Here is a 26,674-nt window from a genome sequence, read left to right on the forward strand (position 1 = left end):
GGAAGTGTGTGTTTATTCCAGCTTTTAGCTGAGAGCTGAGTGCCTTTAAGGGAGACCTCTCCATCTGCCTTCTGAAGAGTGTCAAGGTGGGAGAATACTGGGCTGGTTGCTGAGCACAGACCATTTATGTGCGTCTGGGTGGGAGCTGGTTTCAGGGCAATCACAGCAGGAATCCAGGAGAACTGGTGGGGCTGAAGATGGACAATGAGGCATGTCTGGTGTTAGGGTGGCTCGGCCACCAGCTAGTTGAGACGGGCCTGAGCTCTCAGGGTTCCGACCAGCTCTGTAGAACCCATTAAAAATCAGACTCCTTCCTTGTCCCTCAATCTACTCCTTGGAACTTGCCATCACCTCTAGTTTGTCACCTTGAAGTTGTCCCTGACTCCCCTCTCCTGTCCCTTGTGTCTGTTAAGGCTTTCCTAGCGTATTTAATTCAGGGGGTGACTATTGCCCTCCCCCAGGTGATCTTGTATAACACGGGGTCCTGCTGACTGGAGGCTGGAAGTTTTCCCATATGTTGAGTCCAGCTCTGTGATTCCAGCTTGCCTCGAATCCTAAATCTGCCTTTGGAAGGCTCTAACTACTGTGCGTGCTAGTTCTCCCATGGCTCAGGCCAGGACCTGTACCTCGGGCATAGCCCATGCCAGCCTGCAGGCCCTCGGCACTCCGGCCTGTTCTGCCCCAAGGTGCAGCCCGAGTCCCACCTCCCTGTGGTCTGGGGCATCCATCCTGATCACAGATGTGGGAGATTTGGAGCTAGAAGAAACCTCAGGTCAACAAGGTTATGGGTCATTCAGCTCAATCAGCTGGAAGCTCCACTGTGGCTCATGCTGGGGACAGGAAGGAGGGCCTGGCCTCTGGGGGCTTTTGTTTTGGCGTAGGAAATCTATACAAGTCATCTAGAGGGCAGAGGAGCCCGGGAAGGGTCCCAGGCAGGAGGGCCTGTTTGGCTAGGACATGAAGGACTATTGGGATTCCCAGAGGGAAGGTCTTTGAGGGGCAATCTGCAGGGAAGGCACAATGACAAGCAGAAATGTCGGACAATGAGGGGCTGGGGGACCCCTTGGTCAAGGGGACAGCATGGCGAACCTTTTTGGCAGTTTGTAGTAGTTTTTCTTTCACCTGGAAGCTCTGAGTTTTGACTATGACAGCCCTAGGGTTTTTTACTGGGGAACTAATCAATTCTTTCTACTTTCCCTTAGCCCTTTGGCTCTAAGAAATCTGGACACTTTTCCTTCATTATTTCTTGAAATATCATATCCAGATTTTTTTTTTTTTTCCGCTGAGACAATTGGGGTTGTGACTCACCCAGGGTCACACAGCTGGAAAGTGGGTGATTTGAACTCAGATCTTCCTACCACTGCACCAACTAGCTGTCCCTCAGACATTTTTTATAGTTATAATATTTAGGTATTCTTAAATGATCTTTTCTTGATTTGTTTTCCAGGTCAGTTGGTTTTGAAATGAATTTGTGATCTTGGGTTGCAAAGAAACCTTAGTTTCTCCTTCAATTTCTCACTCCCTATCACATGCAGGGCATTCTTCTGGGAACACTGTTGGGGTAATTATGGGGTCGGCTGAGTTGTGCTATCTCCCCTACTTGGTCATCTTAGCTTGTCTCCTCTCCATCACCCTCCACCTGGACTACTGCAATAATATCGCAACTGCTCTCATTGTTCCCCCTGCGTTGTCACTTTGTCCAATCTGTTCTCCCAAATTACTGGGAACTGGCTCCGGCACACACTAATAACCCCTCTTTGTTAGACAGAGGCCAGGTTCCTCTGGGAATGAACTCAGGCTGGATCCAGAGCAAGTGGGGCTCTCGGTGAGGGACGAAGTGGGCTCTGTGTCCCAGTATCCCGTGTCCAACAGCAATCTCACAATACGTCAAATTGTAAAATCAAAATAAAGAAGTTTGTTTTCTTGGGTTGAGCTTTCTTATTACTGGCTAGGATTTGGCATAAATTATTCTCCTCTTGTGATTTACTTGTTTTTTTCCCTCCCACAATTAGATTTCTCTAGCAATCACTAGATCTGTAATGGGAAACTTGGCAGCAATAAAGATTGAGCCTGTTTTTATTTCTGGTCATTTGCTGCAAGAGAGATTGTTGTTATTGCTCTAGAATGGCTTAGGGATGGCACGTGTGATGAACGGGTTCTGGGGCAGCTGGGTGATATACTTCACTGTCCAGAGATGCCATTGAACCTTATTTTGTGGGGCTGGGTTTTGTTATTGAAAACTAATAAAAAAAACAAATTAGCTTCCTTTCTTAGAGCTGTCCAGATGAAAATATTGGCAAGTTCTTTAACATTTTGATTGCTGTGGCCATTCCTATTGTAAAAACTCTACTGGGCTTTTTATAGGGCCTTTTGGATTGGAAAATTCTTCAAAAATATTCATTTCTTTGTTTCTTTGCTTGTGAAAAACTTTACATTCTTTTTTGCTTTGTAAGTATACACCTTTTATTCCTAGGAGCTTGAATGTCACCTAGCTATGCCCTCTCCTCTTTCAGAACTCTTTATCTGGCAAGGTCCACTCATAAATTGTGAACATACTAGACCTTCCTATAGGTCACACCATTGTATCAGGAGTAATGGAACATAGAGGCTGGTCATTTTTTGTCTCTCTCTCTCTCTCTCTGTCTCTCTGTCTCTCTCTCTCTCTCTGTCTCTCTGTCTCTCTCTCTCTCTCTCTCTCTCTGTGTTCTCTCTCTCTCTCTGTCTCTCTGTCTCTCTCTCTGTCTCTCTCTGTCTCTCTCTCTCTCTCTGTCTCTCTCTCTGTCTCTCTCTCTGTCTCTCTCTCTCTCTGTCTCTCTCTGTCTCTGTCTCTCTCTGTCTCCCTCTTCCTTCTCTCTCTCTCTCTCTCTCTCTTCTCTCTCTCTCTCTCTCTCTCTCTCTGTCTCCCTCTCTCTGTCTCCCTCTCTCCTTCTCTCTCTCTCTCTCTCTCTCTCTCTCTCTCTCTCTCTCTCTCTCTCTCTCTCTCTCTCTGTCTCCCTCTCTCTGTCTCCCCTCTCTCCTTCTCTCTCTCTCTCTCTCTCTCTCTCTCTCTCCTCTCTCTCTCTCTCTCTCTCTCTCTCTCTCTCTCTCTCTCTCTGTCTCTGTTCTCTCTCTCTCTGTCTCTCTGTCTCTCTGTCTCTCTCTGTCTCTCTCTCTCTCTGTCTCTCTCTCTCTGTCTCTGTCTCTGTCTCTGTCTCTCTCTGTCTCTCTCTGTCTCTGTCTCTCTCTGACTCTCTCTTTCTGTCTCTCTCTCTCTGTCTCTCTCTGTCTCTGTCTCTCTCTGTCTCTGTCTCTCTCTGTCTCCCTCGTCTCTGTCTCCCTCTCTCCTTCTCTCTCTCTCTCTCTCTCTCTCTCTCTCTCTCTCTCTCTCTCTCTCTCTCTCTCTCTCTCTCTCTCTCTCTCTCTCTCTTTTCTTTTCCTCCTTCCCCTCTCCCCAATTCTTCTCTTTCTCTCTTCTCCTTCTCCATCTCTATCTTTTGTTTCTATACCATCTTCATGTCCACATAGATTTTTCTTCTTCCATCCCCCTTGTTCTGCTCCTCTTTGTATCTGCTGATAAACTCTCTGCCGCTTCCTCTGGACTGCTCTGGTCCTGGCTTGCAGCCAGCTTATGCCCACCATGTACTCTTTGGGGTAACTTTTATTTTGAATTATTTAAAGACTGGTATTACATTGCTTAGAGCCTTATCAAGAAAAGATTGTTGTTTTTAATGAGAGAGACAGACACACACACAGAGAGAGAGAGAGAGAGAGAGAGAGAGAGAGAGAGAGAGAGAGAGAGAGAGAGAGAGAGAGAGAGAGAGAGAGAGAGAGAAATGGGTCTGTGATACAGGGAGAAAACTGATCTTATGAAAGTCATTCATAATTCTTTGCTTAAATTAAGTCTTTTGATGGACTTTCCTTTGCAGGTCTCTGACGGCACACAGAATTTATTCTTTAAGCAGCACCTTGAGATAGATAGACATTAGGAATAGGGGTCAAAAAGTTCTTCATTCCTCCCAGTTTAGCTCGGTTGACCCCATTATACAAAGCAAATAGCATCACTGGGTGAGTGACATGAGACTGCAATGCACGCTCCCAGTGAACTCCATTTATTTCTGACTTGGGATGTAATGTCATCTGGCCTGATTCTCTTCCCATGTGCCCTATTTTACTCCAAACTCTTTTTGATATTATCAGGAGACTGGCCCATGGGATACTGTGGCTGGAGGGCCCACCTGGAAGCCAGAGAGACCTGGTGCAGAGTTCCATCTCTGTCTGACACTTCTTGGCTTGTGATCCTGACAAGTTACTCAACCTCTGGGCAATTTTCTAAGACTCTAAATTGCAAAGGAGGTGCTGACCTGAATTAGTGGATGGAAGGCTGAGTGAGTCTGACAATGTTTGCTGATTTCCACACTCATAGTCCTCCACTTCTGCAAAGAAATGATGTGGGGTATATTTTTTCATCTCCTCTCTATAATGACTAATCTAGGCTAAGCTAAGGCAATAGGTGGTGCAGTGGATAGAGCACTGGGCTTGGAATCAGGAAGATCTGAATTCAAACCTGGCCTCAAGCCATTTATTGGGTGGATGATGCTGGCCAACTCAGTTACTCCTATTTACCTCATCTGTAAATTGAGCTCAAGAAGGAAATGGCAAACTACTGCAAGGATCTTTGCCAAGACCCCAAATGGGGTCACAAAGAGTTGGGGGCACAGCTACAATGACTGGACAGCAAGAGACCATTATAATCAGAATTCAATTTTGTGTTTTGTTGTTTCTATTCATATTATTGTAGTCATGATATATGCTGTTTTCCTGGTTACTTCACTTTGCATCTGTTCAAAAAAGGCTTTGCTTGCTTCCCTGAATTCTTCATATTAGTCCTTGTAAATAAAACTCCATCACAACTTTAGCCATTCTCCACTTAATGGGAATTATTTCTTTTCAGTTCTTTGCTGCCACAAAAAAGTTCTGCTGAATATCTTGGTGCCAGTGGAACCACCCTTTCTATCTTCCACCTCCTTGTTGGGATAGATGCAATATTTGCATTTATAAAAATTTTAAAAATTATTCCCTATTGTATTTCTTTGTTTTTTTTCCCCCTTTCTTCTACATTATACCCTTGAATGGTTTCTTACCTTCCAAGACCTACTTTGTGGAGAGGAATCAGTCCTTGAGGACCTTAGCTTCTATCTGGAGAATAATAAACATGGCCCTGAAAGGGCAAATCTTCTGCTTCTCTGAAGCAGATTGCTCTTGGGATAATTTTCCAGTTTAATACCCATTTGCCATGTCACTAACCATCTTGGCCCAGCACCCTAATACCTTGTCTAAGAATATTTGCCATCCGTCTCTGCCATATCTATCCCCTCTGAGCCCCCCCTGACCCTTGATTTATGTTGGTTCCTGTCCTGCTCCTACCCACTCTTGTCTCTCTCCAATGAGTCCCCACACCCCCTACTAGTTTTACCAATGGCCAACACAGGTACTACTAACAAGAGTGGTCCGGCTACCTGGAGGCTGTTAACCACGGGCCTGTAGTGCCACCTGGTGGTTAAATGCCTCATGGCTGAGCCACCCTCAGGTGAGAGTCCTCCAAGATGCTCTTATTCCCTCCCTCTGTCCCTTTATGAATTTGTTTCTTCACACGAACAACTACTTAGATGAACAATGTTCTTGTTCCTCTCTACTTGTGCGTGGGAAATTCATAATGAACAATCAATGCTTTGAGCTACCCTAATATTGCTATCATTTATACAATAAGTTTTGAGAAATGTCTTGCAAAAAATTACAAGTAATTAATCCCCGGATAATTCTGCAGGGCGAGCGCTATTATTATCTGCATTTTTGGAGGCTGTGCCCAGGGTCGCACAAATCAGTCCCAAACCCAGGCCTCCTCGCTGCACTGAATGATGCTTTTCTGCTTAGGGACACATCCCTCAGGAGAATGGGAGCCCCCTGGGGGCAGGCTGGTTCTGGGACGTAGTGCACTATGTGGTCATTGCTCGTACCCCAGTGCAACGCACAGATGTTTAACAGATGCTAAATTAAATCGATGGGACCAAAGAAGGGGTGCTCACCTTCAGGAGCCCCTCTCCATCACCCCCACCCCCACCCTCAGAGAGCCACTGGAGAAGGGCGGGGGAGAGAGAAGCGTCCTGGTCAATGGCCAATCAGGGGGTTTCTGGGGGAAATACACAGAACACACCTTTAAGGTTAAACATCCCTTTCAATAAAACAAAAAACCAAGCCCTGCTTTGTAGCATTGCGACCTGAAGGGAATGTTTACACTGGAAATTTAACAGCTGATCTATTAGAGATGCCCCAACATCACCCCCAAGCGCGCCCCCTCTTAGGACAGAGATTCTTAACGTGCTCTGTCTCCCCGACCCCGTAGGGAGTCTGGCCACGATTTCTCGGAACATGTTTTCAATGGTACCAAGTAAGACGCACCACTAGGTGGCGTCACAGCGCATACAGCGATGGACGTGGAATCTGGGGTTCAAATACAGCCTCAGATACTTACTTGCTGCGTGACTCTGGCCAAATCACTTCACCAGTCTGCCTCAATTTCCTCATCTGTAATATGAGCCAGAGAAGGGCATGGCAAATCGCTTCAATATCTTTGCCAAGAAAACCCTAAATAGGATCACAAAGAGTTGGACCAAACTGAAATGACTGAAAAATAAAGTAAAAGAAAAAAAAAAAAAGAAATGAAAAATAAAATTAAAAAGCAAAAAAACCCACACTGGATTCCAAAGGAAATCAATTATATTAAAATACAGTTATCAAAATATTTTTTAAAATAAGTTCATGGATCTGAGATTAAGAACTTATGATTTGGGGGTAGAAGATGTCTTAGAGGTCACAGCTCTTTCCTTTTACAAATGAGGAAACTGACAGGTTAAATGACTTGTTCAGATTCACATAAGTAGTAGGAGGAGGAGGACGGTACCATACTGCCTCTTGGGCCAGAAACAAGAACTCCAATCTATATACAGGCCTTTTTAAAAGTAATTTTCCTTTTCCTGGGAACATGTTTTATTTCTTTATATTTTTGCATGCTGCGCAATAGGCATAGACAATTGTTCAGGATTGGGGCTTGCCTATGAGAGGGATGTCAAGGAGTTCTCTGGTGCTTCTAACAACTAGTTTATTCTTGCCTATGACATTGATATGACCTTCACTAGGACCTCTAACTATTTGCAAAAATTGACTCTGTTCGCCTGTTATTTCCATTTTCATGGCTATATTCAGAACTAGATCACTGCAACTGTTTTTCTATGTTATTCAGATTCTTTGCAGCCAGAAAAATCAAAAGTTTGCTTTTCCAATAGCCTGTGGCTTATTCCTCCAAAAAGGACTAAGAAGAGTCAGTCTCAGAATGTTGCTGCTCCACCACTGAAGTTCAGAGAGAATTTATCAGGTCTTTTATGCCAAATAGACCTTTCTAATCAATTATGAACAGTAGCAGCAGAATCCAGGACCTATGGAGATTTGGAAAGAGGTTTCTAGCTGGCAACTGAGAATCATTGTCCAAGTTGCTAAGCATTGGTGACAGATGGAGTCAGTGATATTTATAAATGTTAATTGATGATAATAGAATGCTGGGATTACCTACCCATCTGAAGGAGCTGTGTGTCATCCCTGCTGATATCAGAGAAGAGCAGAGCTGGAAGGGGCCTTTTGGGTCACCTGGCCTAATCCCCACATTGGAAGTGGATCAACTGAGCCCCAGATGGAAAATGACTTGCCTCAAGTCTCTGTGGGGAAGCACCAAGATTGTAATGGCCTTAGTTTTTGGTCTGAACTTATAATTCTTGTCAATGAGTGGATTTCCTCTGTAATTTAGAAAGGAACACTGAGAGATTAAGTGACTTATTAAATGTTTACTCTTATCTTTAGCTCAGTGGACTCTTCGGACCCTTCCTCCTTCCCATATGCTTCGATCCAATCAAACTGGCCTTCCTTTTATAGATCCTACATGGGGCACTACTCAAGTCTTTGCCTTGGCCACCCTATCCCCCGTGTCTGAAATGGCCTCCCTCCTTCTGACCCTCCAAAGACTCTCTCTCTTCCTTCAAAATACAGGGGCAAGATTAAAACCCAGGTCTTCTGACTTCTAGTCTTAGTGTTCTTTCCAGTACATATAACTTTACTTTTTGACATTTGGATAAATATTTCCATAAAAAGGCAGAAGTTGGGTGGGGAATAATACTTCAACATTTCCAGAATCTTCCGTTTTCATTGTGACTCCTCCCCTCCTTAGTTTCTATATGAGATGCCAAAGCCAGAAATCCTCTCTTCCAGGATGGAAGTGTTGCCTTCACTGGGCTAGGTCTCTTCAAAAGATACAGTCCAGGGGCCTCTCACTGAAACTCTTTGAAATTAGGATCTGCTAGAATCTCCGATCCTCTGGCACAGCCCTCAAGGGGGAAAGGTCACTATCTCACTCAACTGAGGCATGTAGGGAGACTTCCTTCATTCATTCAAGAAACATTTCTGTGGATTTGGGATAAAAAAAATTGGAATAGAAAAGACTTTAGCGGTCATGTAATCCACTCACCTTTCCAATTTTAGAGAGGAAATAAAAGTCTGGGGCTGGAGTGAATTGTCTGCCTGTAGCAGAGTTGGAATCACAACTCAGGATTTTTCTGACTCGAGAGCCAGCACTCTTTCCACTCCCTTCTATATTTTTCATTCTCTATCGATGTCTTTTGTTTTTGATTGCACCCTCATTTTCGGATATATCCCTTTACCCTAACGGAGCACCCCTTTATAAGGTATAAAAACAAGTCCGAATGAACGCATTAACAGTGTCAGACAGCACTCAAACCCCAAACCCACTGCTTTCTCTGGAGAGGAGGGAGGTTAACGTTTATGTTTAAATTAATTCATATTCTATTAATTCGTGGTGGATCAATCAAGGCAACCGCAGGTTCAGCTACAGAATCTTAAATGCAAAATTTCTAAATGTGCTCCTCTGTCAGCTGAGGGGATTGAGCTAAATGGGCACTAAGCTCTCCTCCTGCTCTAAATCCATGCAGTTTCAAAATATAAGTAGACACGTAGAGAAAAATATCAGAACACAAACAAAGGGGCTGGAATACAAAGGCGAGCTGGGCTCCCCTGGCCAGACACAAGCATCAGAAGTACAGAAAAAATGCAGAAGAGGGACAGTGGATGGAAGAAGGAGCAGCACACGTGGACAAAGCCCCGTGCCAAGTGCTGCGAGGGGGACATGGATTCTGACCTTGCCAGGCCCGTGAATTAACCTTTTAATCGATGCTGGCAGCTCTGCACAACCTGACACTCCCCCCCCCCCCCTGCTTTTTCTAGGCTTCTCACACCCAACTGGCCATCCCCCAAGCCTGGAAGACTCTCTCTCGGACTTGTGACTTCCTCGGCTTGCTCCTTCCATCGGAGATCCCGCCTTCTCCAGGAAGCCTTCTCCAGCCGCTCAGTCCGAATGCCTTCTTCTCTTAATTATCTCCTATTGATCCCCAATATAACTTGTTTGTCTGCTCTAGTGGATTCCTTGAGGAGCAGGGACTGAATTTTGTCTCTTTTTATATCCCCGGCGCTTCGTACAGCGCCCGCCCGACACACAGTAGGCGCTTAATATTTAAATGATCGAGAAAAGTAACTATTTCTAGTCTGTCCCTGCGCACGTGCCCAGTATTGAGAGCCCCTCCCTAAGTCCCCGCCCCCTAGCGATGATTGGACTTTAGGATAAAGGCGTGGTCTGCCTGGGAGGGGGCACTCACGGGGGAGGGAAAGCACGAGATAGGGCAGGCTGAAGGGATCGTCACTGAGGAAACGGGGTGGTGGCGGAGGGAGGGGGAGAGGGGGAAGGGGTTTGGGCAGGTGCTGGGGGTGGGGAGGTCTCCGTAGGGCGGGGTGAGGCTGAGTGAGGAAGGGCCTCATGGGGATATATGGCTCAGGGAGTGGGGGCCCATTTGGGGCAAGTCCGGATGGGGCTAAGAGGCTGCTCAGACTATGGGCGTGGCCGTCGGGGGGCGTGGCTGGCAGGGAGGCGGGGCTCGGCAGGGTCCGGTCCCGAGCCGGGCTTCCAGTGGGGCTAGCTGGCCGCGGCGCCGAGCGCTCCCACCCAGAGCGCCTCCTCCGGCCCTCGCGCAGCCTCGGGACCCTCCCCAGAGGGTTCGGGGGGCATGGCCGCAGGGGGGCGACTCCTGTCGGTCCTCCCCGCTACATTCGCCCCCAGCATCCGCGGCCCTGGTGGCCCCCTCCTCCTCCTCCAGCTGCTGCTGCTGGCTCGGGCCGGCGCCCCGGTCCGCGCTGCGGGGACCGGTGAGAGGGAGAGGTCCGACGTGGGGGTGGGGTGGAGAGCAAGGACTCTGGGGGAGAAGGGAATGCGGGTGTGGGGGCGAGGAAGCAGATGTGGTACCTGGGACGGTAAGTATACGGGGCGGAGGGTCTGGGGGTGCTCTGAGTGTCAGGGGGATCCTGGGAGAAGGCTGGGAGAAGAGACGCAGGGGTGCGCGGGTAAAGGCTGGCAGGGATGGAGAGGGAGAAACTTGTATTAAAATAACAGTTCAGCACCTAGGAGAGGGGCTGGAGGAGACGGGGTTGGGGCCGGGATGCGAGGGAGGGCGACCCGAGCGGCGGCTGGGATGCGGCCAGGTGCGAGGAGAACGTGTTAAACAGCAGCTTTACGCAGTACCTGAAAAAAGGCAGGGGGGGGGGGGGGGCGGAGGCAGCGGCTTTCTAAGGGAACCTAGTTCCGCACCTCCGGAGTGAGTTGTTCTGGGTCGTTCGTACCTCGTGCCGGCTGCGTCCCATGACTTGGGGGCGGGGGAGATATTCTGGATAATGTGCTTGCTTTATGTAAGTTTCTGCACACGGGTGTAGGCTTCTGGGGGCTTTCTCCACTGAGGCGCTCGGGAATAAATACCCCTTTGCTTCACTGACTGTCTTCAGAGAGCTGACTTTGTCGTCCCGAAATCGGTGATGATCCCTCACACCTCCCTTAGCGAGCTCAGCCTGCGCCTCCGAGGAGATTTCCTAGTTGTGAGAAATCGTGCTCACTTGGTCCCTGGTGAGCCCGGGTCACCTCCAGCCACGCTGAGGCGTCGGGGAGCAGGAGCTGACTCGTTGGTATAGATCTGCAGGGGGCCGTAGCCACGTATATAACAGCTCATAATTGATGTAATTTGCCACAACTCTGAATTAATGCGATTAATAGTGTTTTGTGGGAAAAGGAACAAGCCCAGAGAGGATCAAAAGGACTTACTCCACAAGCAAGGTCAGAGGATCGTCTCCTCTTGCGACCTCAAAAGCTTTTCCCACCGAATGTACGTACATATTCACATTCCTGCTTCCCGCATGTCTATCCACATTCACTAAAATGTACATTATACAGAGAGAAAAACAGCCCTGTGTAAAGACTGCAAAAGGAATTTAATAGGATCAGCTGCATTTTTTTTTTTTTTAAGGGAAAAACTAAGGACAGATTTTAAGAGACTAGAAACTACTGGAAGGACTTTCCCCCTCGGTGATTTGGCTTAGGGTTTCATTTTGTTCATTGCTATGACACTTTAATTACTGTAATGTTTTAATTAGGGGTTTTAAAAGTCTAGGGACTTGGTGTTTAAAATGAAAAGAAAGGTCATTTTTTTTTTATTCTGCAAGGTTCTAAGCAGCAATCCACGCTTATGTCCTTAACTATAACTTTTTCCAGCTAAGAGATAGTCCATTGTTACCTGGCCTGTTATTTGTAGTAATTTGTAGACTGGGTTTTCTGCTCTGATTTTTTTCTCCAGGGCTTCTGCATTGTCTTCCTGGGCTGGTAGAGGGAGATGGAAACTCAGGATTGGGTCTTTGAAATGGGTACGAGGTTAGCATTTCATTTGGACAAGAAGTATTCCCTTTTTAAAAAATGTTATTTCTTGAACAGAAGATAAAAAGGCTATTTCACTGTATCCACCATTACAATCCTATTATTCCTTTGGGAACTATTCCCTTGCCTCAGCAATGAATCTTTGTCTGGATATGGAATTTAATTTCATTTGCCTAGGTGCTTTCTCAGGCTTCTCATTAGTTTAGCAAGAGAACAACACTGTGTCAACCTCCTAAATATGTGTTTGGGAGAAACAACAACAACAATTCATGGTACTTTTCATGATAATATTTGAATGGATAATTTTTTTTAATGTAGTGTTACTATGAGCCAAGCATGAAGGACTCAAAGACAAAAGTAGCAGTTCCTTCCCTCAAACAGCTTTCATTTTTTTTCATTATAATTTTTTTGACAGTACATATGCATAGGTCATTTTTTACAACATTATCCCTTGCACTCACTTCTGTTCTGATTTTTCCCTTCCTTCCCTCTACCCCTTCCCCTAAAGGGCAGGCAGTCTTATACATGTTGAATATGTTATAGTACATCCTAGATACAATATATGTGCACAGAACTGAATTTCTTGTTGCACAGGAAGAATTGGATTCAGAAGGTAAAAATAACCTGGGAAGAAAAACAAAAGTGCAGTTTACACTCATTTCCCAGTGTTCCTTCTCTGGATTCAAACAGCTTTCATTTTAATAGCAGAAGAGAACCTCTAGATGTAGCTTCCATCTAATATTCAAGGAATGGAGTTTTGGTCTGTGGAGTCATAAGTCTAGGGAAGAGAGTGATATCAATCAATTCTGTGGAAGTTGAGGGTAAAGTATATACCCAGCAGTGGGGGAATGACAAAATGTGTGGGGTGGATGGGGTTAGAGAGTATGGGCTGAGATCAGCTGAATATCCTTGGCAAGGTAAGTTTTCAGTTACTCACTGAGCCACCAGCCAGGATAAATCGGTCCAGGGCAGGGTTCCAGAGGTGGATGGATGCCCCAGAGAAGGGGCACATGGCCTTTAAAAGACTTATGCAAGGAAAAAGCCTCACCTGTTTCAAAGCTTCAAGAAATTTCGATGTCACTCCTGTTTGCTTTGTATATAATTATCTATATATTTGGTATTCTTTTCTCTCCTAATCTCAGTAGAATATAACCTTCTTGAGAGCAGGGATTGGTTTTTCTTTTTTTCTTTGTATCCCCAGCACTTAGCACAGTGTCTAACACATAATGGATGCTTAAATATTACTTGTGGAATTGAATTCATAAATTCATTATGAATTCATAAAATTCATTCATAAATTGAATTCAGAGTATAATTCCTCCATGCATTAGTACACATTTTAATGAGTTGTGGCACAAAATAATCCTTGTGGCCAGGCCTGTGGAGAGAAACCTCTCTGAATTAAGTTGGACTGGTTCTCATATGATGGATGCAAAAATCATTAGGATATGGGGGCAGCTAGGTGGCACAGTGAATAGAGCACCAGCCTTGAATTCAGGAGGACCAGAGTTCAAATCTGGTCTCAGCCACTTAACACTTCCTAGCTGTGTGACCCCGGCCAAGTCACTTAACCCCAGCCTCAGGGGAAAAAAAAATCACTATGACTTGAAGCCTTCTAGCTCAGTGGAATAGGACCTTCCAGTGTGTGTGCTCTGTCAGAAGAGTTTTCAAGAACCCAATGTCATATCTTTACAAGACAGGGCTCCAAAGGAAGACTAATAGTATCAGCATTCATGAGATCATGGGACAGGGTAAGACCTAAACACAAAAACCAGGTAGATCTCATTCGTATTTTAGTGGTTAAAAGTGACTCCATTCTTGATACAAGGAAAGCACAGATCTGGGAAATAGCTTTTGTTTTTGTCCTTCATATAGCTTAAAAAATAGTGATTTACAAAGCATGCACACGAGCATAACAGGTGATTAGGTTCAGGATTATATTTATCTATGGGACATGTTATAATTTTGCTTTTCAGAGTTAATGTAGGAAGCAGTAAAAAAAAAGGCAAGCATATGTCAGAGTATGAAGCAAATACAGTATGATCAAATATCAGGGTTGACAGTGAACTTGGACATTATTTTGTCTAGAAGCTCTTTTTTTGTGCATTTCTTTTTGTCTAGAAGCTCTTAACATTTTTTATGTCCTGCTACAATTTGGCTATCTGGTAAATAAAGCCTGTGGACCTCTTTCTTCTCAGAATAATTTTTAATAATAATTTAATAAAATTTAAAAATAAAATTTAATGAAAAAAAATTCACATAAAATGCAAAGGAAACACAGCTATCAAAATATTTAATGAGCTCACAGAACTCAGGTTAAAAAATCCTGATTTAGCCCAATTTTCCAATTTTATAGAGAAGGAAACTGTGGTCCAGACAAGGAAAGTGGCTTGATGACACCGATTGTGACTAATAGAGCTGGGTTTCAAATTCAAGTCTACTGGCTCTGAAACCCAGTGCTCTTTATTATACTAGAAGGCATGAAGGAACCACGTTGAACACAGTTCAGTGACAGCAGTAGAAAGCGTCAGCAGTGAGTTTTCAAGTAAAAATACCAAACAGTAATCCTAGTGGATCCTAATGAGTGCATTCATATTTTTGAGCAGTAAGACTTGTCTGAGAAGCTGAAGTTGCAAGATTTTTAGCAAAGCTAATTTTTTTGGCATCTGCTTGGTCTGTATTTGGCTGCTGATTTATTTTTTTAACTGATTTGTGTTTTGTCTGAATGACCTTTCACTACATCATGAAAGAAATCATAAGTATTTCATGAAATCAAGCTATATATCAACAATTTTCATGTGGAAATTCATCTTGTGAGATCAGCATATTGAGGTTGTATGATTTTGGATGAGTGGGGGAGCTTCTTCCTCCAATCCAATCTGTCTTAGAGTGAAAGACATTTGCCTATCATTCCATGCCTTTGGATTGCTTGTCTTCCATGCTTGGAATGCTCTTTCTCTCCTTATTCCTTCCTTTAAGCTTCTCTGGCTTCTCCCAAGACTCAGTTAAAATCTTAATTCTTCTAAGGTCTTTCCCCTCATCCCTCCAAACTGTTATCATCTTCTCTCTGGGGATACCTTCCATTTTTGGTATGTGCCCATTTTTTTCATGCTGTTTGCATCATTAGAATATGAGTTCCTTGAGAATAGAAACTGTATTTTTGTTTTTCTTAATATCCCCAGTATTTAGCATGGTTCCTGGCATATAATAATTGCTTAATAGATAACTAACTGCAAGTCCACCATTTTATCCATCAAGACACACTGCTAGTTTTTCAAGAATTGATTTGGCAAGCTGATTTTAGAAAGGGCTGGAAAGATTTACAAATTTTACACGAACTGATGCTGAGTGAAACGAGCAGAACCAGGAATACATTGTATACAATAACAGCAAGGATGTGCAATGATCAACTATGAAAGGCTTCGTTCTTCTCAGTGGTTTAGTGAGCCAAGGCAATCCCAATAGACTGGGCAGAATACACCCATCTGCATCCAGAAAAAAGAACTAAGGATACTGAATGTAAATCAACACATGCTGTGTCACTTCTTTTTTTCCTCTCCCATGATTTTTTTTTCTGTTCTATTTTTCTCTACCAACATGATTCATAAAGCAATGTGTATTAAAATAAATTATATATATAAAGAATTGGTTCAGAAGTTCTCTGCATTAGGCAGTCATCAAACCTAATGAACCAAATCATGATGGTCCAGAGAGGACAAATGAAGTTGAGTGTTTATGGTAAATGCTCCCATATTTTCCTCCTCACTCTCTTCAGCTAGGCATACACATTAAATGTAGGTGTCCTCTAAGACTCTGTCCTGGGCCCTCCTCTCTTCTCCTTTATGACACTTGGTGATGTCATCTGATCCCATGAGTTCAGATTTCTGGGCTGATGATTCTTGAATCTACTTATCCTTCCTTAGCCTGTCTGCTGACCTCCAATCTTGTCTTTCTGCCTATTAGACATTTTACATTGTCCTGTAGACACTGTAGACTCAGCATGCCCAAAAGTGAGCTCAGAATCTTTCTCTACAAATTCTTCCCCTTCCAAATTTCCCTGTTATTGTCCAGGACATCCCTACTTTTCCAGACTCCCAGGATGCCCAATCCTCTCCTCATTCTCTTCCCCACCATAACCAATCTTTTGGGAAAGTTTGTCAACTTTACCTCCCTTCTCTCCTTGGATACTGTCACCAGTCTGGTGCAGACTCTCATCACCTCACACTCTGACTCTTACAATGGTTGTTGATGGGTCTATCTGCCACCAGCCTCTTACCCAAGGCGGTTCTCCATTAAGCCACCAGAGTGAGTTTCCTAAAGTGCAGATCCAGCTGTCACACCTTCCTACTTAGTAATTCTATGAACTTTCTGTTCCTCCTAGGATCAATTTTAAATCCTCTGTTTTGGTGTGTGAAGCCCTTCATAACCTAACCTTCCCCTCCTCCTGCCCCATTCCTTTTCAGTCTTCTTATACTTTATAAATGCAACACCCACATACTCTATAAGATCCATTGACAATGGCCTCCTGGCTGTTCCTGACTCCTGCCTTTTTTCCTGGCTGCCCTCCATCCCTGGAATGGTTTCCTCCCTCATCTCTGTTTCCTGGTATCCTTCAAGTCCCAATGAAGATCCCCTCTTCTATAAGAAGGCTTTTCCAGCTCCTCTTCCCTAGACTGTTTCTCTACCATTTACCTCCTTTATAACTCATTTGTGCAGAGTTGTTTGCATGATATTTGCCTTATTTGTATCTGCTTAGCTCAGTGCCTGACACATAGTAAGTTCTCAATAAATATGAATTGCCTGCCTGCCTGCCTGCCTCTATAAATATCTGGAAGCACAAAAGAACCCTGGGTTCTAGGTTTTTAGGTTGGGTCTGGGCAAAACCATTTATTGGATTAATTCTCAGATTCCTTTCAACTCCCAAATTAGATGATTTTCCAAGTAAAGCTTCCTTCCTTTAAAAAAATCTACTGTGCCTTATGGTTTTCAGTGATTTATTCTCTAGAAAAATTAAATCTCTTGTCTACCAGCTTCCATACTTAACAAGCTGATAGAAAAGTCAATGAGTCATAGAAAGAGAGCCCAAGGGATTAATTATTTCTCTATTAAAGCAAATATCTTAAACAGACACATATAGGTAATATAAAGCATTTACATCATGATCTAATCCTCATTAGAATCTACATGTGAGAAAATGAATTATAAACATTTGGTCTAGAAGCAGTATTGTGATATTGTGGACTGAGATGGTCAAAAGTTTAGGGTTCAAATCTCTTTTCTGGGACATGGTCAAGTCTTCCATATGCAACAGTGTGCTGTAAAATGACCAGTCAGTCAACAAGCATTTTATAATCATTTCGGTGATTCATTATGTGCTAGCCACAGTGCTAAGCACTGGAGGTACAAAGAAAGGCTTTGATCGTGTCCTCAAGGAGCTTATATTCCAAGGAGGAGAGAACAAAAGTCATTTCAGAGGGAAAGAGTAAGCAGTGGGGGAGAAGAGGGTTTGGGAAAGGTCAAGGTAGAGTTAGAGCTGAGTTTGGAATGAAGAGAAGGGGGGTGGGGAGGTGGGGAGAAAAGGAGAAAGGGGGGGGAGTGAGGGCTAGCCAGCAAAAATGTATGAAGTTTGGGAGAATGAAGGAAACAAAAGGCTACTTGTTGTTGGATCCCAGAGGGCAAGATGAGAATAAAGTGTAAGAAGTGGAAAAGTAGGAGGGATCAAGATAGGAAAGGCTTTGATTGTGAAATCACATATTATAGGGACAGCTAGGTGGCCCAGTGGATAGAGCACCAGCCCTGAAGTCAGAACTTGAGTTCAAATCTGGTCTCAGACACTTAAAACTTCTTAACTGTGTGACCCTGGGCAAGTTACTTAACCCCAATTGACTGGGCAAAAAAAGAAAAAAATTTACATATTGGATATAATAGGGAGCTTCTGAAGTTTATTGAGTAAGGGAATGACATGATTAGACCCAAGATTTAGTAAAATCACCTTGGCAGCTGGTGGAGCTTGAATCAGAGTGGGAAGAGATTTGAGGCAGAGAGAGGAACCTGGGCAGAAGGTGTTGAGGATCTGCATAATGCTGACAGTTGTGTGAGTGGAGAGAGGGGTCACAGAGACAATGCTCAAGTAGACATGACAAGAGAATAGTATGAGGAAGGAGGCAAGGATGATGGCTGTGTTTTGAGCCCAAGTAATTAGGAGGATGGTGGCACTCAGGACAGTGATAGAAATGTGGGGAAGAAACGAGAGTTTAGGACAAAAGATAAGGGTTGTATTTTGGATATTGCAGCTTGGGATTCCTCCAGGATGAGGCTCGGAGAGATAGCAAAGTTGGTTATATGGATCTGGGTCATCTGCCCAGAGGTGACAACTGAGCCCATGGGAGCTGATGAGATCACCAAATGAGAGTATTGAGAGAGAAGGCTTAGGAGGCAGCTAGGAGACGGCATGGTGTGCGAAGTGGGGAACTTGTGATCAGCAAGATTTGAATTCAAATCTAATCTGAGGCATTTATTAGCCGTTCGACACCAGAAAGTTAACCTTTGTTTCCTTATCTATAAAATGGGAATAAAGTGGTACTTTCCTTCTGGGATTGTTGTGAGGATCAAATGACATAATTATAAAAAGTGTCAGCCGCGTAGTAGGTATTATATAAATGCTTATTTCCTTTTCTTCCCTTTCCCCCAAACTAGAGTCTTTGAGGGTATAATCTGGATGAATTCAGCAAAGAAGACTGAGAAATAGTCAGAAAGGCAGGAGAACCAGGAGAAAGCAGGGTCATGGTTACCAAGAACTAAGTGTCACAGATAAGACCTCCACTGGATAGAGAGAATAACTGGATAATTAGGACCCCATTGCTGGAGCTAGAGTGCCTGGTTGGGAGCAGAGGCAGCTTGATGGCCAAATTTCAAATTGTAAAGATCCTTAGTGGTCACTTAGTATAGCTCTTTTGCTCTTAATTAACTAATTGGCTAATTTATTGATTCTTTTGTTTATTTACCAATGAGGGATTCTGAAGATCCAAGTATCTGTGACTACAGTAAGAGGGATAGCCAAGATCTGAAGGCAGGTCCTTTCATTTCAGATGCAGTGTTCTTTCCATTGCCTCTTTATAATTCCTGACTGCTATGTGAGAGATGAAGGCTAGATCATCATTTTCTTGGTGGAATAGCAGCTAAAAAAGATGGCTTCATGATAGAGTGGTGACCTTTGAACTCTTAAAGGATTTGCAGCATTTTGGTGGAGGAGGGTGGAAATGAATCATTAAAGAATGATGAAGACAATTGAGGGGAGGATCAGTATATGTGTGTGGGAGGCTAGGAAGGTTCTGTCTGTGAAGGTCAGGGCTCTGGGACAGCCACGGTTTTCAATACAATTTTCATGCCCAGAATCTTCATGAACGAACCTTGAAATACATATGGAATCAGCTGTCATTACTTCTAGCCTCTGCATCCAGGAGGCTACAGAGCTGCTTCATGATCAATTAACTTCACAATTTTTACAATTAGATTTGAAGATGAAATTATTTTGGTTGCCCCTGTTACCTAGCATAGGTCTAAATTGCCATTTAATGTTGGGAGGCAGGTGCCTGTCTAGTTTTAGTCTGGTTTTCCGTAATTTTCAACCAAAATTATTGAAATTATTCAACCACCTGGGAATTTCTTTTGATCAAGGGATAACTCATCAATTGACACAAATTTATGCTTTACTTGAAGCTCTTTAAGGAAAGGGAAACCACTGGCTCCTAAGGCACCACCTTCCTTTTGAATAGTCCTATTGTTGGTGATGGTGGCCATTTTTTACTCATATCCGACTCTGTGACTCCTTTTAGGGTTTTCTTGACAAAGATCCTGGAATGGTTTGCTATTTCCTCTTACAGATAAAGAAACTGAGGCAACAAGGGTTTGATCCCAAACTTTTCTTTTTCCTACTTCAGATCCAGACCTCCATGCATTGTACCACCTAGCTGACCTGCCCTATGTTGGGAGATTCTTTCTTAAACCCAAACTGAAACTTACCTCTTTAGAACTTCATTCTGTGACTTGGAAGGTTTCCCTCCAGGGCCCAGAAGAATAAACCTTGTCCCTTTCCTACATGACAGCCCCCTTGAAGCCAATTTTGTTGCCTCTGAATCTTCTTTTCTTTTCTTTTTTTTTTTTTTTTACTTAATAATTTTTTATTATATATATATTTTATAATATTATCCCTTGTATTCATTTTTCCAAATTATCCCCCCTCCCTTTATTCCCTCCCCCCGATGACAGGCAAGCCCATACATTTTACATGTGTTACAATATAGTCTAGTGAATCTTCTTTTCTTAAAGTTAACTTGGCACATAGTAGGGGCTAAATAAATGCTCATTGGTCTGACAACCTGAATATCACTAGTTCTTTCGGTTCTCATGTTGTGTGAGCTTGAAGACTTCCATCATTCTGGTTGCCTTCCTCTGGATGGTCTCCAGGTTACCAGCATTCACCCTGAACTGTGGCACCTAGAACTGGCCACGTATTTCAGGTGCAGTCTGATTAGGGCAGAACATAGTAGGACTAAGCCTGCAGCTATTATGCAAATTCACATAGCTGGGAAGCTCTGTGAATAGGAAGCTAGACCTGAAGTAAGGAAAACCTGAGTTCAAATCCCACCTTGGAGTCCTAGTAGCTATGTGACCGTGGGCAGTTCACCTTTTCTGCCTCAGTCCTCTCATCTGTAAAATGGAGATAATAATAGTACTGCCCTCACAGGGTTGTTATGAAAATAATAGCAGGTACTTTCTGTAAAGCCTTTGCAAGCTGAAAGTGCCATGGAAATTCTAGCTGTAGCAATTGTTATGTAGATCGCTGGCTCCCCAGCTGCCTCCCCCCATCTTTCACTTATAAAATTGATATTTGAACCCAAATAGATTGGATTTCATCTTATTAAATTCAATCCAGTGCTCAGGACATCAAGATATTTTTGGATCCGGATTCAGTTTGTCTCCTTCTTGGGTCATTTGCAAATATGATAAGTGATTAAGGGTGTATGTAGCTGTACACAAATACATAGATATAAGATGGCTAAGTAACAGGATGTGTTTAAAGGGCTCCTGGAGATACAAAATAATTGCCAGGAGCTCAGGGGAATCAGGGAAGGCTTCGTGTAGGAGGCAGCATCCTGCTCTGCTCTGGAGAAAGGTCAGGATTCCACAAGGTTAGGGTGAGGAAAAAGCCATTCCAGTCACTTGTTCAAAGGAGGCAGACTGCAAATGATTTTCTTCCAGTCTTTTTGGGCACTCCTGGCCCTAAATGAGACGGTATGGTGGAAAGAGCTGGTCCAGAACTGCAATCCTTCCTCTGCCTCTTTCTCCCTTACAGGACTGAGCCCTATTTAACTTCCCCCTTTCAGCTACAAATCTCTGATTCTGTTACCTTCTCTCTTCTCTAATCCTGCTCTCTTTTTACAAATAAGGAAACTGAGACCCAGAGAGGCTAAATGATTTTGACAAGGTTTCATAGGTAAATAGATGACCAAGGCAAAGTAGGAACTCATATTCTTTGTCTCCAAAACTTTGTAATTTGCTGCTCTAAAACTCTGAAATGAAAGAAATTCATAAAAAATAGATTGTAAAAAAAGAATTTGAAAGAGTTCTGTTATAATCCCACAGGATATGGAAAACTAGAACAAATTGTAGAGATATTTATGACCCAAAAGAATGAGTCTATCACCTTAATTTGGCCTTCTCTGGGATGTGATCGTTCCTTCTCCTTACCCCCAGCCCACGTGAAGTATTCTCTTCCATATAAGAGAATTATTGACTAGACCTAAATTTAACACAGCCTACGGTGAGTTTCTTACTGTAAGCATTCTGGGAATTTGACAGGGCCGGATGTCAAATTAAGCTGGCTACACCAGATCAGCTGCTGAGAAACTTCACCCTATAATTCTGAGTTAAAAAAAATCAATAGAAAACATAATGAAAATCCTGAAATACAGGAAACTTCTGCATTCAATTTAAAAGCTTTTAAAAGAGTAAATGCACTTCTTGGTCATGTTGGAAAGAAATTTGATAGATAGATACGGAACTTATGTTTCCTTCCATTTGCAAAATGGATGTTTATTACTTTTTCTTTTTCTTGCTATCATTGAAATTTAGAGAGCTCTCTAAGGACTTCTGGAAGGGAGCAAACAAAGAGAGTGGGGCGGTTTACAGGCCCTTTGCCTGGCTCGTAAAGCCGCCAAATAATGTTTTTAAATACATAAAATAAAATACATAGGATTATAACAGAAACCAATTATATTGAAATCATTATCACAAATTAAAAGTTCACAGACACCGCCCCCCAAAAAATTTTGTCCATGGCTCTAGGTTAAGAACCCTTATACTATAGGAAAAGTATACCACAGATTATGGCATCTAATGTTTACATTTTTGATATACTGACAAGTTCTTCCAGGACAGGGCTATCCCATTCTTGTCTCTATATACAGCTGGCACTTAATAAATGCCTATTGTTTAGTTGGAAGCAGTAGAGGAGAGGGCTGAACTCGGAGTCAGGACTTGAATCTCCTCTCAGACACTCCCTATCTCTGTGTGACCTTAGACAATGCCTGTTAGAGCCTCCATTTGCTTCCCCCATGAGGTTTTCCTGAGAATTAATGAGATCATGTATGTTATAAAATGGAATAAAATGTTAGAGGGTCCTATGTCATTGCATCTGACTTTCTGATACCTTTGTTATAGTGGAAAGAGCAATACCACTGAGGTCAAAGGACTTGAGTTCAAATCCTTCCTGAGATGCTTACCTCCTTGATGAGTTCAGACATCACTTTATCTCTGAGGCTTCAGTTTCCTCATCTGTAAAATGAAAGGATCAGACCAGGTGGCCTCTAAAATCCCTTCCAGTTCTAGATCTGAGATCTTAAGATCCTGTGATTTTTCCCTTCCTCAACCATAAGGACTAAAAGCAACTATTGCTGGCATCCACAAAGCTCAAGGATCTCCCCCTCTGCGCCCAGATATGCGATCATTCCTGGGTACCCATTTTATTTATTGGGTAGTCTGAAGTCTTCCATCACCACCATGATCTTGAATTCCCTTCTCTAATCCTCATCTCCTTTTACCTTTATTCCCACTTTACTGCTCTCATGTTTCTTCTTCATCCTCACCATGACTTCTAGCCCTCCACCCCTCCTTATTCTTTGGCCATCACTCCAACCTAGCCTCATTTCTCTCCCTTCATTATCTCAACTCTATAATCAACAGATTCAAGGCCATGTGATCTTTACCTTTGCTCCCTTGTCTGACTGCCCATAGTACCTTGCTAATCCTTGCCAATGACTCTAGGTCATCCCCTCCACCTGCCTTCTTTGCTCCTACTCATCCACCATGAAGGAAGCCTCCTTTGCCTCTGAGGAAGCTACATGGCTGCTCAGACTGGTCTCCTAGAGGCTCACATTATCAGCCAAGTTACTACTACATAGCACCCTTTTATTCTTCCATCATTATTTCTAACCTCTTCTCTCCTTAAAGCTCCTCTCTTAGTGGCCTGCCTCCAAAGTCTCTTTCTCGGTGTCTGTGTATTCTTGTTAGAATGTAAGCTTCCTGTGGGCGTCTAAGGTCAACAATTAGACACAGTGTCCAGTCTCCCCATTTTCCACATTGTTTATTTGTGTTCCAGCGGGTCCCTCATCTCATCCATCCATACCCTCTCACCTTGGTCAATTCTGGCCCATGTTTTTCTGTGGATCCATTAGCCATTCTTCTTGCTTGAATCTTGAATCTTTTCTGGGTCCTGGTGCAAAGCAAGGAGTCATCTTAGGATCCTTTATTGCTGACTGTTGCCTACCTTCTCTTTTGATCCCAAATGTCCTTGATGATATCTCTTAGGACACTTTTTGGCTACAACTATCTCTTTGGATACTTCATTAGAAGCTAGCTCAGGAGTTCTCTTGTCTTTCTTAAGACTGATATTACCTTCTCATCAAATAACCTTCCCAACAGAGAAGAAACTCATTCCGTCTTGATTGGCCAGATGCCCAGTTGGCCTGTACAAATGCCATAATAGATCATGTATCAATAAGGCTCAATACTGTAGTCTGTTTCAGCACCAACTCCCAGAATCCTTCAGATTTGAGGGATAATCTTTTAACAGAGATGATAACCTAGTTAGCTCAATGTTTCCCAGTGGACTTTAAGGATATTTTAAGAGCTTTCAGGGTTGGAATTTAATAGAGGGATGAGGGAAGGATTCATGCTCTCTAGCCTAGTAATATAAAATAGAATGAATTAGATTTTTTTGGTGGGGGGGGGAAAGTGCTCAAAAAGTCTTAAATATGGAAAGTTTTTCATAATAAAATAACATTAAATTTCAATAACATCCATTTCCGGAATGTTAGATTCTAATAGTAGGAAGAAATAGTTGCTATGCGTGAGAGGCAACATGATTTAGTAGATAGATTATTGGACTTGATATTAGGAAGACCTGTGTCCAAATTTTCCCTCTGAGACTGACTAGCTTTGCGTCTCTGGATAGATCACTTGACTCTCTGAATCACAGTTTACTCATTTGGAAAGTGAGAATGGGGCAGCTAGGTGGTAAGCTTGGAATCAGGAAAGCTCATCATGAGTTCAAATTTGATCTCAGACACTTATTAGCAGTGTGATCCTGAGCAAGTCACTTAACTCTGTCCTTTTCTGTAAAATGATCCAGAGAAGGAAATGGCAAACCACTCTGGTATCATTGCCAAGAAAATCTCAAATAGGGTCAGGAAGAACTGAACACAACTGAAAACAAAAGATCTGAACAAGTGCTTAATTGTCTTACTTCTATCTCTGCATCCCCTGGTATAAGATTAGTGATGATAATGACTGGATTTTCTAGCATTTTTATGGCTTGCAGAATTCTTCTTACAATGCTGCCGTGAGACAGGTAACACAAGGGTTGTTTTCCCTTTTACTAATGAGGGAATTGAGGCTTAAAAAGTTAAGTCATTTAATGAACATTTAGTAAGTACCTACTGTGTGCCAGGTATCGTGTTAAGGGCTAGGATACAAAAAGAAGCAAAAGACAATCTCTGTCCTCAAGGAGCTTACCATCTAAGGTGACTGGCCTTGGGTCATACCTCTAGGAAGGATCTGGGGTTTGATTTAAAACCATATGTTCTTCTCACTGCATTATATAAGATCAATTTAGGTGGATGTAATGGTTTTATTGTTAAATATCCTGCTAATGCTGGTATTCTGGTGCCCAAGTTCCACCTCCACCCCCATGTAACTCCTCAGAGGATCCATAGCTCCCAGTTCTGCCACATGTGCTCAAAATAGTGGATGACAGCAGCAGATATTTCCCCAGTCCTTCAAGACGTAAGCCCCCCCATCATTTGGCAGCTACTTAAACTGTAGGTTCAGGTAAATAATTTCTCTCAAGTAATACAGGCTGTAGTTAGTAAGATAGCAGTCAACCAGATCAGTCAGCATAAATCAACCCCTGCCCAAGCTGTGTTCTACCCTCCTGAGCCAAACACTTTCCTTAATCAGCAAAGAACAATCCCTGAAGGATTCTATAGTGAGGTTGGTACAAATTTCTGCATTTGAAGCAAATTGCACAAAGTAACAATTTCATGACAAATTCACTTGAGGAGGAGGTACCAAGGTCAGGGACTGAAGGTGCTGATGGGGATCATAAGCCTGTCGTCTGGCAGCTTCCTATCTGAACTCATTTTTTTGTGTGTTGTAACATCACAGATTTAGAGCTGAAGACACATTGTACTTCTCTTCTTCCTGAACAGACGAAGAAACTGAATCACAGACAAATTGAGTGATGTGTCTTATTATCACACAGATAATAAAATGGTGGCAGATCTTAGTTGATTCTAGGCTGATGAAAAATATGTTTCAGCACTCTCTAAGCTTAAAGGCTCTCAGACAAAGCCCCAGCCACCTTAACTTCATATTCTCTGAATTTCGTAGTCATTTGTATGATTAAGAACGGGTGGTCTTCCCTAGAAAATTATGAAAGCTGCCCTGTTCCCACTTCCCATTTTCATCCAGGTTAATAACAGCTAACAAGTAGGTGAGCCCATAGTGTACAGAGTGCTCGGGCTAGTCAGAAAGAGTCATCTCACCAAGTTCAAATCTAGTTTTCAACTCTTTCTAGCTAAGCTACTCTCATCTATGAAATGGGGAAGGTAACAGCACCTACCCCTATATTTGTTGTGAGGATAAAATAAAATTATAATTGTAAAGCACTTAGCACAGTGCCTGGCACATAGAAGCCCATAAAATACTTGTTTCCTCCCTCCCTTCTTCCTTCCTTTCTTTCCTTCCCTTCTTCCAGCCATCATTCTTATGAAGATTTTAAAATGATAAGACATTAGTAGTCATATGAGGCAGTGGTAATTAGTGCCCTTTAGATTTTTTTTTTTTTGAGCAGTGAAATTATTGGTGGTTTTTTTCTGTATTTATACTTTTCTCCCTCCTTGTGAGACCTTGTAAAACAATCCCTCAGTGCTTTCAGGATTGAGTCTTCTCCAGAATGGATATATACTTGGTCCTCAGCGATTTTCCACAATTTTGCTTCTAAAGTGCGTTTCTTCTTCCTCATGTTAAGTTAAGGTATAGAAACTAGAAATGCTTTCACTTGGGACAGAGGAAGGGTGATGGTGGTCACAATGATGGCATAGAGGACAATACAGATCTAGGTTCAATTGAGTCAGGAAAAAGAGTACCCTGTCTTTGCTTATGCGTCTGTTGAGGTGGGAAGGTTGGAAAACTTCTGGGGAAAGAGAGCCATAGACATAGGATTCTGTAGTGAGGGGTAGGTGAAGGAGCAGAGAAACCCAACGATAGAAA

At 43.0% G+C, this 26,674-nt stretch overlaps 1 protein-coding gene across 4 annotated transcripts in view; it reads left to right on the top strand.

Annotated features, from left to right (window-relative positions):
* The first annotated feature begins 10,043 nt into the window (after positions 1 to 10,043).
* Positions 10,044 to 26,674, top strand: part of CHRNA5 (cholinergic receptor nicotinic alpha 5 subunit) — a 31,804-nt gene continuing 15,173 nt past the window's right edge. For 2 of the 4 annotated variants that reach the window (XM_074296485.1, XM_074296487.1), the window contains exon 1: positions 10,055 to 10,306. Coding sequence is in view for 1 of the 4 variants with exons in the window: in XM_074296488.1 (XP_074152589.1) it covers positions 10,155 to 10,293 (139 nt within the window). In the remaining 3 variants the exon portion in view is untranslated. Of the gene's footprint in view, positions 10,307 to 26,674 lie in introns of all 4 variants that reach the window. The other 2 variants (XM_074296488.1, XM_074296486.1) reach the window with 2 other exon arrangements.

Source organism: Sminthopsis crassicaudata, chromosome 2 (genome assembly GCF_048593235.1).
Source record: "Sminthopsis crassicaudata isolate SCR6 chromosome 2, ASM4859323v1, whole genome shotgun sequence".
In the NCBI taxonomy this organism is placed as follows: Eukaryota; Metazoa; Chordata; class Mammalia; order Dasyuromorphia; family Dasyuridae; genus Sminthopsis; species Sminthopsis crassicaudata.